The sequence below is a fragment of the Perca flavescens genome, chromosome 13 (assembly GCF_004354835.1).
Source record: "Perca flavescens isolate YP-PL-M2 chromosome 13, PFLA_1.0, whole genome shotgun sequence".
NCBI classification, from domain to species: domain Eukaryota; kingdom Metazoa; phylum Chordata; class Actinopteri; order Perciformes; family Percidae; genus Perca; species Perca flavescens.
In genome coordinates this window covers 710390-728159 of record NC_041343.1, presented here as the reverse complement: position 1 = coordinate 728159, position 17770 = coordinate 710390, and the positions used below count along the sequence as shown (strand labels likewise).

At 41.1% G+C, this 17770-nt stretch overlaps 1 protein-coding gene across 1 annotated transcript; it reads left to right on the top strand.

Moving 5' to 3' along the window:
- The first annotated feature begins 768 nt into the window (after nt 1-768).
- On the top strand, nt 769-7937 carry smfn (small fragment nuclease). The gene is made up of 7 exons (XM_028595394.1): nt 769-1064; nt 2521-2604; nt 2687-2764; nt 6779-6890; nt 6971-7079; nt 7360-7413; nt 7538-7937. Exons 1-7 carry the CDS (start codon nt 792-794, stop codon nt 7659-7661), a joined length of 834 nt encoding a protein of 277 aa, XP_028451195.1. The 5' UTR covers nt 769-791; the 3' UTR covers nt 7662-7937.
- Nucleotides 7938-17770: the final 9833 nt, after the last annotated feature.

Sequence of the window (17770 nt, the reverse complement as noted above, 5' to 3'; positions counted from 1 at the left end):
TGAGAAATGCCATTTGTATTTGCTCAAACCCTTTGAAGGTGCATGGTGCTGCCATAATGAGTACACCTGGTGGATTTAGGTAACTTAGTTAACTTCCTTGCTCAAGGAAAGAATGACTGTTATCCACTTTGTCATGTCAGGGATTTATATAAGGTGCTGTAACTTTGTTGCTCCAGAATTAGAGGGTTACCTGTTAGATTATAGCCAATCCACTTCTCCAGACACCACTACAATACTGGGACTAGCCCAAACCATGAAAAACAAGACCATTATCCCACCTTCAAAATATGTCAATATAATTTTGCCTGCAGTATATAGTGTAGCAAGGTAGTCTTCAGTATTTTTTTAATTACATTTTAGGGAACCCACCAAGAGTCCTAAGTCATTCCGAACCCTGCGTGGAAGTGAATGCAAATATCATTCTGGAGAGTTCTAAACACATTCTCAAACATTTTAAAAACATTATTAGCATGTACTTGACACAGATTATTTTTTCAAAATGAGACATTATAAAAATAAAAAAAAAATAAAAAATGAATAACAGGCAGGCAGATTGGCAGGAGGTCGGCGCCCCAGCGCCCTCTATGGGCGAGCTGCCGCTGCAAACCACCACAACTTTTCACTGTCAGGCGCATATTACAACATTATTAATTTTCTAAGAGAAATTGATTTAGCAAAGAGAATCTAGTTTTTATCTGCATTTATCGCTTGTTCCCACTCCAGTCCACTTGGTGGCGGTAATGCACCTATAAGTTGGTTTGCCAACCGCCAATAAACCATAAAGAAGAATCATGTTGCCCAGGATGCAAGTGTGTTGTTCGCGATCTTCAGCATGGGCTCTCCCCGTTAGTTCGCAGTTTGTTTGCAGGAGGAGACAGCCCGTCCTCCGCCGCAGCAAGGCACCGTCTCACTCACACTGCAGCAGTGTGCAGAAAAACGTACCGTTAAGCCTTATCAACCCATTCACTTCTAGATTCGGTTCAACTTTTCACGTCCAGGTGTCCAGAACGATAAGCATGTCGTCCATCGGGATGTCTCAGAGAATGGTTTGGGTGGACCTGGAGGCAAGTCACAGGGCTAACATGTGCTTCTGTCTGTGTTAACGGTAACGTTAGTTGACTCAAGTGGCTAAAAGGGCTAACGGTACTGTTTTTAACTTTGCTAACATTAGCTAGCTGATACTGCAACAAGCTAACCAGAGGTGACGTTAACCGAAAGCATGCTGATGATTGTTAGTGTAAGTTAAGTTAAGTGTGTGTGTGTGTGTGTGTGTGTGTGTGTGTGTGTGTGTGTGTGTGTGTGTGTGTGTGAGAGTGAGTGAGTGAGAACGACCGGATATTCTGCCTTTTGCTAATGTTAAACCCCCTAATGTTAGCAGTTAAAGTATGGGGGTGGGCTATTAAGGTTACATGTTAGCCAGTTTGCCAAAGTTGGACCTGACCAATGCTGAGCTTGGTGCCTGCCTTGAGAACAGCTGCGTAATGCTTTGCGTTCAGTTCACTGTAGTTCTGATGCAAGGCAGTACAAAATAACAGCCATCATCAGTGTTGCAGGCCTCTTAAAAATGTGTATCATCTGCTTATAAATACTCACATCTGTACACAATGACTCCAGTTCATAAAATATTACTGACAAATTCCGTAAACAAGCCTGCAGAATTCTAGTAGCCTTTCTTTCCATACTTGTATGGCTCCACTTAGATTTAGCCTATGTCTCTCCGGCCCTTACAATCAACATCCAAAGTCAACATTATGTGACCCTGTAATGTGTGCCTGCTCCAGAGATTGTCTAAATGGCACAGTTGATGGTTACAGGATTATTATATGCTGCCTCCATGCAAAATGATAGAAGCAGGCATACTGCTACAAAATACTATTTATGTATTTAATTTACAATTATTCTCAGGGCTTATGCTTATGCGCAGCACCCAGGCCCAATAAATGTAAAATCACTGTGAGCATCAAACCTAACTAAATAACTTTCCTCCGATCTAATGATTGCAGTTGGTCCCCAGTGGACTTCTGTAGGAAGTTTAAGCTTTTGTTATTTATTATCATTATTAGCTCAGAATGGGCCTTTAGGGCAGACATATTAGGTGGGGAGTTTGGGGGTTCTCCCTTAGGAAATCTTGAGCGTCAAAGACTTCATTTCCTGCATTCTGATACATTTTTAGGCAAAAATGTATGGTGAAAGCGGGTAACAATTCAAAATATAATGGAATATAATGCATTCAGGGGGCTTTAAAATGAACAGGGCTTTACGGTAACTTTTTTTCCCCAGGGAGCACATTTTGCTCTTAAGTTTAAAAATGTAGGAATGACTTACATAAGGTAACTGCTACTACTGATGTAGCTAATGTGTACAATAATACAACCGTGTTATGCATACAAAACATTATGAAGTGTAATATTTGCTATTTTGAAGTACATTCTATTGATCAATAAATTTCAGCGATGTTGAATATACTGTAGTGTAACTGTAGTGTAGTGTGAGAACTAAGTCAAAGTGTGTGCTTTTTAGATGACGGGTCTGGACATTGAGAAGGACCAGATCATTGAAATGGCATGCATTATAACAGACTCTGACCTCAACATTTTGGCTGAGGTAATATGAACATCAACAAAATTGGACTGCCACTTCCGTTTTGAATGTCTTGTTAAATCAACTCCCGGTTCTCTGTCGGCAGGGGCCCAACTTGATAATTAAGCAGCCAACCGAGCTGCTGGAAGGGATGTCCGACTGGTGTAAAGAGCATCATGGGAAGGTAAGCTGTCTTTGTGGTCAGGGGCTTGGAAGAAAAATCCATAGCTTACCTATAGGGCAAAAAATGATGTTTGCACAGCCCTCTGAGTTGCAAGTGAACCATTTAGCACTTTTGGTCACACCCCAGTCAGTGTTGTCAAATGTAGTATTCTAAGTAAGTAAGTATTCTACCCGTTAGAACTGACAGGAAAACACTGGCTTTGACAGCAGAGAGCAGCGCAACACTCTATCACAGTAAAAAGGACTTGTTTATCTGTCTGTCCATCCATCCATCTGTCTTGTATGCCAGTGTACTCATGTTGAGAGGCGACTACCTCAGCCTGCAATGAGTAGAATGCAAAGACACACCATGTTCAGGTTTCGAGTGGGTTGCACGGCTAATACAGAGTGGTAACAGTCCGAACTAGGGAAGCTGAAGCAACTCGATTGGCTGATTGGTATTTTTAAAACTTGTATATATATACTTGTGTTGTTTTCTTGGTTTCTTCATTTTGTTGTGGTTAACACAAACACACATTTGTATTAAGTGGAACATAAAATATTTGGTGGCTATGTCTTACCATATGACTCCACATCCTAAATAAATCCTTTGCGAGTGTTTTTGGCCAGTTGATGGAGCCAAAAACAATTTTAGGACATTGTTTTTGGGCTTAACTCCGACCCGTAGAAGTAGAATGGCTAGAAAGGCCATTGAGCCGTGTTCATTTGATGAACAAAAACAAAAGGGCGATTGTTGTTAGTTGTCATGGTGACAACACAAGTCAGTGGGGCCCTAAAGTGTGTCGCAGCCAAGGGGGGTAAGCTTCGCTTCAGAACTCAAACCTCCTATGGCGCCATTTTGATGCTACAAAGGTATCACCTCCCGTTAGCATTCCACTGACTAGCATTCATTTTGACGTCACTTTGACAGCGAATAGCTTTACATCTGAAGTGTTTAAAGACTCTATTTGTCCATTGTTTATTTCTAAAGAAACACGACAATGTATAAAAGGCTCCATTACCTTGTAGCTCACGTTATGGCTCGTAGCAAACGGTTTTGTAAAAATAGGCTAACAATTGTGTCACATAGTAGAGGAATTACCGTATAGTACAGGAGAAGCTCGCAGGCAGTTTCGACTTACATGAGCTGTTTAGGTTTAATTACTAATGTTAACTAGCATGTTAGTTAGCAATAATTAGCCTGTGCCCATGTTATCTCCTTACATATACCTACACTCTCTGTCTCTGTAAGATTGGGAATGATTGAGATTTCTCATGGCACAGCTACCAGAAGACTTACAACTTTCAGACAAGTTGCTCACGTAGGCCTGTCGCGATAGTCAATAAATCGAGTTATCGCATGATAAAAAAAAAATGAGCTCGATAATTTTTCCGGCCGCGATAATTTCCATTTGCATGCTTGTTTGTTTTCCTCGTCTCTCTCTACCAGAGAGACTGGAGGAACACTCTCGGTTCCTTAGCGTAACGAGGAGTGAACCCTCTTGTCAGTCGCATGGTCTTTGTGTGGGCGGTAGACTACTCCAGGCGGAGAGAGAGAGAGAGTTGGAGCAGGGTTTCCTGCAGCACTTTGCAGTTAAGGCGCCGTCAAAAAAAAAAAAGTATATGAGCGACATCCACCGTGTTACTCGGCGTCCCGTTTTCTCCCTTTCATTCCAAACCACACAGCTGACAACCTGCCGGTGGAGACTGTGGAGACGGGCTCGGACATACACATAGGGTACTAGATACATATAGGGTACTAGATACATATAGGGTACTAGATACACATAGGGTACTAGATACATATAGGGTACTAGATACATATAGGGTACTAGATACATATAGGGTACTAGATACACATAGGGTACTAGATACACATAGGGTACTAGATACATATAGGGTACTAGATACATATAGGGTACTAGATACATATAGGGTACTAGATACACATAGGGTACTAGATACATATAGGGTACTAGATACACATAGGGTACTAGATACACATAGGGTACTAGATACACATAGGGTACTAGATACATATAGGGTACTAGATACATATAGGGTACTAGATACACATAGGGTACTAGATACATATAGGGTACTAGATACACATAGGGTACTAGATACATATAGGGTACTAGATACATATAGGGTACTAGATACATATAGGGTACTAGATACACATAGGGTACTAGATACATATAGGGTACTAGATACACATAGGGTACTAGATACATATAGGGTACTAGATACATATAGGGTACTAGATACACATAGGGTACTAGATACACATAGGGTACTAGATACATATAGGGTACTAGATACATATAGGGTACTAGATACATATAGGGTACTAGGCTCGGACATACACGCCCGCTGTAGACTCGTCAGTCTCGCGAGCGGTTTCAGGAAAGTGGCTGCATGTGTCCGACAATGCACAGAACATTAACGGTACAAGCCTACAGCTGTCCGCGGACACGGAGTGTGGAAAGTATGTCAGAGTTGGCGCGTGTGTGTGTGTGTGTGTGTGTGTGTGTGTCGGCCCGCACCCACGAAGCTCCGACCTGCAGAGGAGCAGAAGCCGCACCTTCGCCAAAATGAAGACTGAAAAACAGAACTATTTTGGTACATTTACTCGCCACGTGGCAGATAGCCATACATATAGATTTTATTTATTAATTATATATTATTTAAATGTAATATTTAGTGTTAAATAATTGTAAAATGTAGTACAGAGTCTCTAGTCTGAGAACTTACGTGTCACAAATGGCAATTCCACAACTGTACATCAGCGTGAAAGACGACATACCAAAGGAGATCAAAGACATATTGTGGATATTTAAAATGTCTTCCAGTTCCAGTGTTAAATATTCTTTAGAAATAAAAGTGTATTGATCTTTGAAAAGGTGTACCTGTAGTATTATTATTATTATTATGACATTATCATTATATTAGATGCAAATGGTCTCTCGATGACAATATTATCGTTTATCGCAATAATTTCTGGGACAATTTATCGTCCAGCAAAATTTGTTATCGTGACAGGCCTATGCTCACGTCACAATTACATCGTTTACAGCTAGTGATCACCGGAAAAGTGCTTCTAATAGCCTTCACTGATCACCTGTTTCCTCAACTGCTCTTTCTTGTCCAAAGTTGGGACCTAATATGGTCATCAGACCAAATTTCAATGAGGCGCCGCACCTTTTCACAACTCCAAGTTTGTCTGCGAGTTGCCGTTAAGCGATGTTGCAAAAGTGCAAACTTGTCCTCATCCCATAATGCACAGCAGCGAAGCTGACTACGGCAGCTGGTTTAGTCCTGGTTTAGAACCCTAATTCCTACCAATGGTGTTTCACACTGTTCCACTGATCTATGATATTGATCAGATTTTAGAAATCTTGTGATTGATTACCTTTTTTCCAACTTGAAATGATGTCCCCAAAGGAAAACTTTGTGTTTTTCACGCTGACGGTCACCTCAACTGACCTCACCAGAAAAACAAAAACTCAGCTGCACCATCTAGTGGACTGAAAAAGCAATTGATTTGATTATTCTAGTACCAAAAAGTTTTTTTATCATGTACAATTTATATAATAAAACATTGATACATGGTGTCCGTGTATTGATACAGTATTGCCACAGAAAATATCACAAAGCTATACTGTATGGATTTTTTTCTCCCACCTCTAGTGGTAATGCACCAAGCTGTTGCAAATGTGCCGGCAAAGGAAGAGAAGAAGAATATTGCTAGCAAGTGATCTTGGACATAAACAATGGTGGATTTAAAGTGCATATATAATAGGCTTTGCAAATATTTTTGGAGGAAGGAAATGCATTAAACACATTTGTTAGAGCTTAAGATAGACACAATGCATTTTGCTGACTAGCACTGAAAGCTCCACCTTTAACATACACCTATGAGAGTGGTGTCCATCTTCTCATCACTGGCAAGAAAGCCAAGAAGTATATTATCCAAAATGTCAAAGTATCCTTTTAAAGTGGTGTGTGAGAGATGTTTACATTTGTGTTTCAGTCAGGACTGACGCAGGCTGTACAGGACAGTAAAATCAGCCTGGAACAAGCAGAGTACGAGTTCCTGTCCTTCGTCAGACAGCACACCCCGCCGGGACAGTGTCCTCTTGCTGGTGAGTTCCTGTCTAATATCTGCTGCAGGGCTGGGTCCCCTGGCTCCTACACTCATATGCTTTGATCCCTCTTCCTGTAGGGAACTCTGTGCATGCAGACAAGAGGTTCCTGGACAAGTACATGCCCCAGTTTATGTACCACCTGCACTACAGGATCATTGATGTCAGCACCATCAAGGAGCTCAGCAGGCCAGTGTAGCACATTATCTCTCACCTGTCCTCTACTTAGTTTTCCTAGTGTCTTCCTAGTGGGCACTCTGCTGGCTCTGCTCATTAGGGCTTTATTTACTCAGGCCCCACTAATGATCTTCTCTGCCTTTCATCGGTTTGCATGTTTTAATATTGCAGTGCTGAGTAGGGTTTCTATCCTACCGATAGTCTCCACTTAACAGTACATCAGAACAAGTGAGAGATAGAATGGCATTATTAGGTAAAAGTGGCTTTGTTTTTGTTCTCTAAATGCTTTCAGGCGGTGGTTTCCAGACGAATACAAGATGGTGCCCAACAAGAAAGCAGCCCACAGGTAAATACATTATCATAATCATGTAAAGGATGGATATTGGATTTTACTTTACCTTTGTTGCTGTCAATTGAGAGAGAGAGAGAGAAAGAGAGAGAGAGAATAAAGTGTGTGTGTTGTCCTTCAGAGCGTTGGATGACATCCAGGAGAGCATCAAAGAGCTGCAGTACTACAGAGCCAATGTCTTCAAAGCCTCAACAGAGGAGAAGAAGCGCAAGATCGTAGAGAACGGAGGCAGCAACAATAGTTAGCACATGAGTGGGACTATGGAGTGGTGCATGTGATTGTCTCATTGATTTTATTTTGAGTTGATATTTGGCTGCCCAATGGTCCTTTGTTTCAGTATTGTTCAGTGTAGAGGTTTCATCAAAGGGAAACAACAGTTTATTCAAAAGAGTTAAAGAGAAACATTAAAAGGTAACCTTACAGTTTTCTATTTATTTATCTTTAGTCTGGGATTGACTTTATTTTCCCTTGTTTTTCAAATGAAACCAATTAAACTGTGATCCCTGAGGAAATGGACCATCCCACCTGTGTCTCCTTTATCAGACGTATGTGGTACAGGAAAAACATGACTGAATTACACAAAAAATACACCAAAATTGTTTGTGTGCTAAATGAAATGTTTTGAGTGTGGTGTTGGACATGCTGCAGGAACCTGGGGGCTGTTTGACAAAAGCAGAATTAATAAAGCCAGGCTTGACTTAGTCTAATCTGCACAGCCTGGATTGGTGCGTTTCACGAAGGCCAAGTCAGGCTGAGGAGGAGAGACTAGGTCAGACTGAGGAGGAGAGACTAGGTGGAGTCAGGATGAGGAGGAGAGACTAGGTCAGGCTGAGGAGGAGAGACTAGGTCAGGCTGAGGAGGAGAGACTAGGTGGAGTCAGGCTGAGGAGGAGAGACTAGGTCAGGCTGAGGAGGAGAGACTAGGTGGAGTCAGGCTGAGGAGGAGAGACTAGGTCAGGCTGAGGAGGAGAGACTAGGTGGAGTCAGGCTGAGGAGGAGAGACTAGGTGGAGTCAGGCTGAGGAGGAGAGACTAGGTGGAGTCAGGCTGAGGAGGAGAGACTAGGTCAGGCTGAGGAGGAGAGACTAGGTGGAGTCAGGCTGAGGAGGAGAGACTAGGTCAGGCTGAGGAGGAGAGACTAGGTCAGGCTGAGGAGGAGAGACTAGGTGGAGTCAGGCTGAGGAGGAGAGACTAGGTGGAGTCAGGATGAGGAGGAGAGACTAGGTGGAGTCAGGCTGAGGAGGAGAGACTAGGTGGAGTCAGGATGAGGAGGAGAGACTAGGTGGAGTCAGGCTGAGGAGGAGAGACTAGGTGGAGTCAGGATGAAGTCATTCAGATAGATGAGCGTTCACGGCTGTCTTTAACAGACCTTGAGGTCAATCACAGATTAATTGATGCCAACATGGAGAATATGCATTGTTCATACTTTATACAGAGTGAGCAGCAGCTTCTTGTGGAAGTATGACAACATGAAACAGTATTTGTAAAGAAAAGAAACACGGCGGCTGTACTGAAACAGCGAGAGAAAGCAGCAGACGATCACGGACCGACTGAATGTGTAAGTAGGCCTGTCACGATAACAAATTTTGCTGGACGATAAATTGTCCCAGAAATTATTGCGATAAACGATAATATTGTCATCGAGAGACCATTTGCATCTAATATAATGATAATGTCATAATAATAATAATAATAATACTACAGGTACACCTTTTCAAAGATCAATACACTTTTATTTCTAAAGAATATTTAACACTGGAACTGGAAGACATTTTAAATATCCACAATATGTCTTTGATCTCCTTTGGTATGTCGTCTTTCACGCTGATGTACAGTTGTGGAATTGCCATTTGTGACACGTAAGTTCTCAGACTAGAGACTCTGTACTACATTTTACAATTATTTAACACTAAATATTACATTTAAATAATATATAATTAATAAATAAAATCTATATGTATGGCTATCTGCCACGTGGCGAGTAAATGTACCAAAATAGTTCTGTTTTTCAGTCTTCATTTTGGCGAAGGTGCGGCTTCTGCTCCTCTGCAGGTCGGAGCTTCGTGGGTGCGGGCCGACACACACACACACACACACACACACACACACACACACACGCGCCAACTCTGACATACTTTCCACACTCCGTGTCCGCGGACAGCTGTAGGCTTGTACCGTTAATGTTCTGTGCATTGTCGGACACATGCAGCCACTTTCCTGAAACTGCTTGCGAGACTGACGAGTCTACAGCGGCGTGTATGTCCGAGCCTAGTACCCTATATGTATCTAGTACCCTATATGTATCTAGTACCCTATATGTATCTAGTACCCTATGTGTATCTAGTACCCTATATGTATCTAGTACCCTATATGTATCTAGTACCCTATATGTATCTAGTACCCTATGTGTATCTAGTACCCTATATGTATCTAGTACCCTATGTGTATCTAGTACCCTATATGTATCTAGTACCCTATATGTATCTAGTACCCTATATGTATCTAGTACCCTATGTGTATCTAGTACCCTATATGTATCTAGTACCCTATATGTATCTAGTACCCTATGTGTATCTAGTACCCTATATGTATCTAGTACCCTATATGTATCTAGTACCCTATATGTATCTAGTACCCTATGTGTATCTAGTACCCTATATGTATCTAGTATGTATCCCTATGTGTATCTAGTACCCTATATGTATCTAGTACCCTATGTGTATCTAGTACCCTATATGTATCTAGTACCCTATATGTATCTAGTACCCTATGTGTATCTAGTACCCTATATGTATCTAGTACCCTATATGTATCTAGTACCCTATATGTATCTAGTACCCTATATGTATCTAGTACCCTATGTGTATCTAGTACCCTATATGTATCTAGTACCCTATGTGTATCTAGTACCCTATGTGTATCTAGTACCCTATATGTATCTAGTACCCTATGTGTATCTAGTACCCTATATGTATCTAGTACCCTATATGTATCTAGTACCCTATGTGTATGTCCGAGCCCGTCTCCACAGTCTCCACCTGCAGGTTGTCAGCTGTGTGGTTTGGAATGAAAGGGAGAAAACGGGACGCCGAGTAACACGGTGGATGTCGCTCATATACTTTTTTTTTTTTTTTTTTTGGCGCCTTAACTGCAAAGTGCTGCAGGAAACCCTGCTCCAACTCTCTCTCTCTCTCCGCCTGGAGTAGCCTACCGCCCACACAAAGACCATGCGACTGACAAGAGGGTTCACTCCTCGTTACGCTAAGGAACCGAGAGTGTTCCTCCAGTCTCTCTGGTAGAGAGAGACGAGGAAAACAAACAAGCATGCAAATGGAAATTATCGCGGCCGGAAAAATTATCGAGCTCATTTTTTTTTATCATGCGATAACTCGATTTATTGACTATCGCGACAGGCCTACGTGTAAGTAACCTAAAAACATCCGTTAACTGACCTCTGATCTGAACTGAAACCGTCCTAATCAGACCATTCAGGGATTAGGCTACTAATCATTGGCACAAATTAACAGTTGTACTCTTTGCCTTAAAAGTAAGCAGAAGATAATGTTACTCAGGAAATTTACCATGAAGATTAATTTTCTACGCTAGAACATGATGTATAAATATCTCTTTCGCTCTCCCTCCCTCTCTCTCATGGGCTAAAATATAAATGACCTGAGTCATTAACTTCCACTGCTCGCTTTTAATGCAAAGTGTACCACAGTCGTTAGTGGAAATAATGAGGCTAACTCCTTGAATGGTTTCAGTAGTTCATAAATGTTATAATATTTTTTTTTTTACGGAGGCAGAGTTTCCTTCTTTACATATTATATGCTTTGCTCCCTCATATATACATGGACATAGAATAAGCAATTGGACTAAGAAATCTAGAAACTATGAAGATAAGTAAGTGATAAACTCAATGCACACTGTAAACATGACTAACAGAGTATATTCATCAGTTTTTTTCCCCCAATCTAAATATAAGGTCAGAAACCATTGAGGTGTCCTCTCCCTGTTACATTAATGTACAGTAGTCTACTACACTATATAGTTATTGGTTCAGTGAACTATGACTATAATTTGGGAGGATTGGACAATTAGGATATGTTCTTAAAATTGTACAATCTTCCCAAATTATAGTCCCAGTTTACTGGACAACACAAATTTTGTGCTAAGAATAGGCTCGTTGGAGATGAGCCAGGTCTGTGCAGAACCCATCACCAGCGATCGCTGCCCAATGCATGCTGGTTAGATTTATGTCTGACTTGATCCCGACTTGCTCTGATGTCATGCACACGTGGGCAACGATAACCTCACGAGGCAGAGCAGTTGCTTTTCACCGACTGCAAGAGCCAGGCGGAACCAGGGCATGCTGGGAAACGCCGGCCTCTCAGCTGATCTAACAGCTGATTGGTTCAGAATCGACTCAACATGATGTTTTATATAAACTTTTTATTGATTTTGAATTGGAGGGATTTTAACTGTCAGTTGACTGATTTAAAGTCTTATTCTGTACAGAATACATGTTGTGTGACTGATAGTTATGTTTAGAAGTCAGAGAGACTAAATCTGGTCAGATTATGATCATCTACAGTCTGTTGGTAATTAAAATCAGCACCAGATCTCATGTAGAGCATTTCAAGAGCTACTGTGTCATAATTAAAACAACTGTTCAGCCTTCAGGCTGCTGGAATCAGCTGGAAACTGTCCGACTTGACAGCGGATTTTTTTATGTCGCTTTTTTGGTCACTTTTGTTGCTTTTTCCGACTTTTTTGTGGCTTTCTCAGACGTTTTAATCACTTTTTTTTGTCGCTCTTTCCAACTTTTGTCGCACTTCATTCTACATAAACCCCTAGAAAGTCAGCAAAGGGTTCCTTAGCCATCATAGAGATTAGCAAATCATGCAAACCAATGATTGATGATTTCATCGCCTGAATATTAAAATACTCTCTGGTTCTGTGGGAGTTTCTCAGTCTCAAAGTCGATAAATCTTTTTGGTTTGGTGCACAACTAGCCAGGGCCAAAATGTATTGTGAACCTAAAATGTATACGCGGGCCGGATCAAAATTTGCGAGGGGCCGCATTTGGCCCGCGGGCCTTGAGTTTGACACGTGCTGTACAGAATAAATCTCCATGCTAATTAAGGTGCCTCTGCTTTTGTGAAACCGAGTCGAGGCTAAATTGAGCCAGGATAAATCCTGGTTTAATCCGCCATCTAGGTTTTTGTGAAATAGCCCTCTGGTGACCAACCAACCTAAATGTTTCAAAAACACATGTCCTCTCTTTAATAAGTCTCCAAGTTCTGTACAAAATCTTGTCACTTACCATTATTACAAAGTGGTGCAATACATTACTTTCTTTTATTTTTTTGTACTATTTGCCAAATCGGTACAAACCAGACTGGAAATAGTGTATAGAGTTATTACTGTTGGGACACAGCATTAGAGTCATAGAAACACTAGATGGTAGTGTTCTCCTGGAAAACACTACAGTGAATTGGGGTTTACAGTGAGGTAGCAATACAAAATACTATAAGTATCTAGTTATTATGTAATGTTTAACTAATGCATGGCTCATGATGATGTATTGCATGACTTAATGTTAGTATAGTTCACACTAAACATCATCAGTTACTGTATGGAGCCAAATCAGCTGATTCCAGTTACATAAAAGTGAGTTTCAGACCGGTGTATCTGCTCTGCCATGAGAGCAGAACAGCAACTATTCTCACAGAAATATCAAGCTTTTCTTTCTCACTTCCATTCCACTCTAATTTGTCAGTTGGCACCTACTAGATTATTTTGCTTTGGTGCAGCAACATGTAAATATTTATCTGAAGAAAACAATAGGGACTGTTATTTTGGTCGCATATCACTGGCATGTATGTAACATGTAACAGCCCTTAATTGATGATCTGTTTATTGTGAACTAATCACATAAGTCATAGTGACTAGAGAATGTGTTAATGGTGAGCAGCAGGAATTGATGATACTCACATTACTGTGTTAACATGGTTTGGCCTTATGCTAAAATAATTTCAATTTGTTTTGCCCTCATACCCCATAATGACAAAGCAGGATTTTAGAAATGTTTGATATTGAGAAGCTTTGCTATGAAACTTTAAATCTACCTCAGGCGCCTGATCCCCAAATCCCCAAAAGGACTCTCAAAATGTGAGGAACATACATACATTTCTAGGACTTTGTTTCTAGGACTTTGTTCCAGAGATGTGGAGCATAAAAACGGTGACTGGCGGGGGAGGGTGTGTCTCGGCGCACCCCCTCCCTCTGGGACAGAAAGCAGAGCTGACCCAGACCACCTGACAGGTCTGGATGGTTCAGAATGTAGCAGCAGATCAGAAAATAAACCGTTCAGCACTTTTTAAAATCAATTCTCTGAGAGACAGGAAGCAGAACTGGAGTGTGTGATCCACTCTCTTGGTCTCAGTGAGGACTGGAGCAGCAGCACTAAAACTCTGATTTTCAGTGGGGGAATGTAACTAAGTACATTTACTTAAGTACTGTATGTATTATAGTACATTTTTTAGTTATTTTACTTTACTTACTACTTCATACTTTTACTCCACTACATCTCAGAGGCAAAAGCTTTTACTCCACTACATTTATTTTAAAGCTTTAGTTTGACTAGTTACTAAGTATAATTATATTACAGGTTAAGCCAGCCAGCAGTATAAAAAGTCATTAAAATGAGCTCCACCTTTACCAGCTGCAACATTGAAGTGATCAAAATGAATGCACCTTTAATTATGATTTGATATATATATAATATTCTACCATTCTGCATCATGAATACTTTTACATTTGGTACTTGAAGTTTATTTTGATACTGTGGTTTTAGTAAGATTTTAAAATGCAGGACTTTTACACACTTTTAGTAGGCTATTTCTACTTTTACTAAATATTTCTTCCACCTCTGCTTATTTTACATTACACTTTGAAGTTCAGAAAAACCCATTATGTCTGACAGTATCTCATATATTTTGTGTGTGTGTGTGTACACATGGAATTGTTATTGTTGACTCACCACAAATACAAATCGATGGGGTAGCCGACAACTTGAGCTTTTCACACAAACACATTCCCGCACACTGGGAACATGTGACAGCCCTCAGACTCAATCCCAGCCTCCCAGATTTGAGTAAATCTGACAAGGCAGGTCCTGAAAGGGAAGGCGTAAAGCCTCTTGGGTGTGAGGTAGAGGATGTGGAGATGACAGTGTTCTGACCTGGACTGTGTGCATCCATGCTGTGGTGTGAGAACTCTGTGGCTGCTTCCTGACCCTTGACATGCAGTCAAATTGCCAGTCAAATCTTAGTTAGCTTTGTTTTACTTCTTCTTTAACAGACAGGTTGAGGCATCTGCTTAGCTTATATAGAGGGATTCCAGTTAATTTAAAGCTAAGCTATGGTTAAGTCTCTGCATATACCACCATACAGCAAACATCTTGCTGGGCGAGAGAAGAGAGAATGACTACAATCAATAGAAGACATACTTTATTAAAAATATAAATTACACTTTACAGTCTGTTGTTACACACAAGCCTGAATTACACCCAGGACGTATACATGGACTAATGGAGGGATGTCAGAGTGAAGGGACTGGCCATTGACAGGCCGAGCAGTTGGTGGTTTGGTGTCTTGCTCAAGAGCACCTTGGCAGTGCCCAGGAGGTGAACTGGCACCTCTCCAGCTACCAGTCCACACTCCGTACCGGGACCTGAACTAGTGACCCTCCGGTTCCCTAGCCAAGTCCCTACAGTCTGAGCTACTGCCACTATATGAGAGTGAGTAGTTTCTGTGGCATTAGTATTGGCCAATCAGAGCTTGAATCTAATCCGCTATGTGACGCCCGCTTGAATACATCCTCTACCCTCGTCCTTGGCGAATGTGTCTAGCTTTTATTTTCGTGGCGAACATTAACGTCTACTGTGTGACACTGTATTTGCTATGAAGATCTGTCCTGTTTTCCTCTTCAGTGACATTATGATTCCAGGATATGCCATGAATCATTTAAAAGCTTTGCGAAGATGCTGCCTCCGGCTCACTTCCTTCACTAGCTGTCATTGCTCTTCTCAAAGTTAAGGAAGAGAGTGACGCACAGTATTGGCCTTACAGCTCAGGCTCGGCACTGACACACTCACAAGGTCAGACACTGTACATGACAAAAGCCTAACAGGAAGGGACAGTGCGTCTGGGTGTACAGACATTTGAAGCTGCAGCTCTTCAGCCGAGGTTTACGTAATAAGGAGACATCTGACGCTGATTAATATAGAGATGGAAAAAATCAGTATGTTTATGCAAGCTGGCCCTATTGTTTGCAAAGACTGTTATAGCTGCTCCCGGCTAACCTTCTATGTAAAAATATACCATTATTATCAGCCTTCATCTTCATGTGGAAATATCCTGTTGGACAGAATGTAATTGCTTCATCACATATTTTTGATCTCCTGTTTTGTCCCTATTACAGACAAGCTTTGTTCTGTGTGTGGGGTGTCAAAAGTATTCAGTTTCATTACTCAAGTAGAAGTACAGATACTAGGGTTTGAAAAGACTTTTGTAGAAGTTGAAGTATCAACTCAAGATTTTTACTCAAATAAAAGTGTAAAAGTACTGGTTTCAAAACTACTTAAAAGTATAAAAGTAAAAGTAATGTAAGGGGTAAAAAATGCCATTAAGGACAAAAGCTTAGCCTGCCCCATAGGGGCCTATAGTGCACTACCCCACCTCCACAAAAAAAAAAGGAGCACCTTGTTCAATTTTATTTCTCTGTTCTGTATGTTCAAAAATATAAAACGAAAACAGGAGCACAAGGCGACATTAAAGAACGGCTTGTGTATTGCTAAGGCCACAGGGTCAAAATTAAATGATTTATTAAAAATGTAATAACAATAACTTATAACAATAACTTATTTCAGGCTGAGTCTGTGTTTTTCAACGGCTGGTGTTACAATCCTCTCCAGTGAAATACAGACACACTTTTACACCGTTTAGCTGTCAGCATTTTAACCGTGTTTAATCCAGCTACTAGCTAACGGTAGGCTAACGTTACCTGCTGTCGAGTGTAGTGTTAACTAGCTAACGGTAGACTAACGTTACCTGCTGTCGAGTGTAGTGTTAACTAGCTAACGGTAGGCTAATGTTACCTGCTGTCGAGTGTAGTATTAACTAGGTAGTGGTAGGCTAACGTTACCTGCTGTCGAGTGTAGTGTTAACTAGCTAACGGTAGGCTAATGTTACCTGCTGTCGAGTGTAGTATTAACTAGGTAGTGGTAGGCTAACGTTACCTGCTGTCGAGTGTAGTGTTAACTAGCATCCCGTGCGGCAATGTTTCAGTTCCCTCTACACCGTTTAGCTGTCAGCATTTTAACTGTTTAATCCAGCTACTAGCTAACGGTAGGCTAACGTTACCTGCTGTCGAGTCTAGTGTTAACTAGCTAACGGTAGGCTAACGTTACCTGCTGTCGAGTCTAGTGTTAACTAGCTAACAGTAGGCTAACGTTACCTGCTGTCAGGTGTAGTGTTAACTAGCGTCCCGTGCGGCGATGTTTCATTTCCCTCTAACATCAGTTTTCGGAGCATCAGAGAGAAGCGCAGGCATTTTAGTGGCACCTAAATGTGGCACCGAAATCTGCGTTGCTATTCAGTCCGGTAGATAACGGTCATTAAGGCACCGGTGCCGTATTAGCACCGAGTCTGTGCAGGTGTGATGGATCACGTACAAACCAATAGGGTGTCTGCAGGGGCGGATTAAGGTGGTCAGGGGCCCCTAGGCTGCTCTTTGTGTGAGGCCCCCCCTTAATCATTATGCTTTACTGGAAAAATGTATTTAGTGCCATACATGGTCCACATGCAAATAATAATAATTTTAACTGACACACACACACACACCAACTACCACCACACCACATAGGTAAAATGAGTAAACTACATCATAAAACTAACATCAACAGAGATGTAAGTGGAAAGAATACCAGATATTATCCTCTGCCACCACAGCACCAAAACCATTACAATGAAAATGTAACTAAACAGCAAAGCAGCAGAATTCTCTGGATTCACAGTTCAACAGCAAGCTGGTAATCACTTTTAGCTTTCTAAACCAACAGGTAGGCTACAGCATCTGCAGCAGTGCAGAACAAAATCACAACATCACTACCAGTGGTGGAAGAAGTATTCAGATCTTTTACTTCAGTAAAAGTACTAATACCATACTGTCCTGCATTGAAAATGTTACTTAAGTAAAAGTATGTAAGTATCATCAGGAAAATGTATTTGAAATATTAAAAGTGAAAGTACTGATTGTTGAAAAATCCTCATATTTTTTAAACAAACCATA

Coding starts and splice junctions, on each gene's coding strand:
- smfn (XM_028595394.1), top strand. CDS start 792: ATGTTGCCCAGGATGCAAGTGTGTTGTTCGCGATCTTCAGCATGGGCT. Junction 1,065..2,520: donor TGGTTTGGGTGGACCTGGAG/GCAAGTCACAGG, acceptor TGTGCTTTTTAG/ATGACGGGTCTGGACATTGA. Junction 2,605..2,686: donor ACCTCAACATTTTGGCTGAG/GTAATATGAACA, acceptor CTCTGTCGGCAG/GGGCCCAACTTGATAATTAA.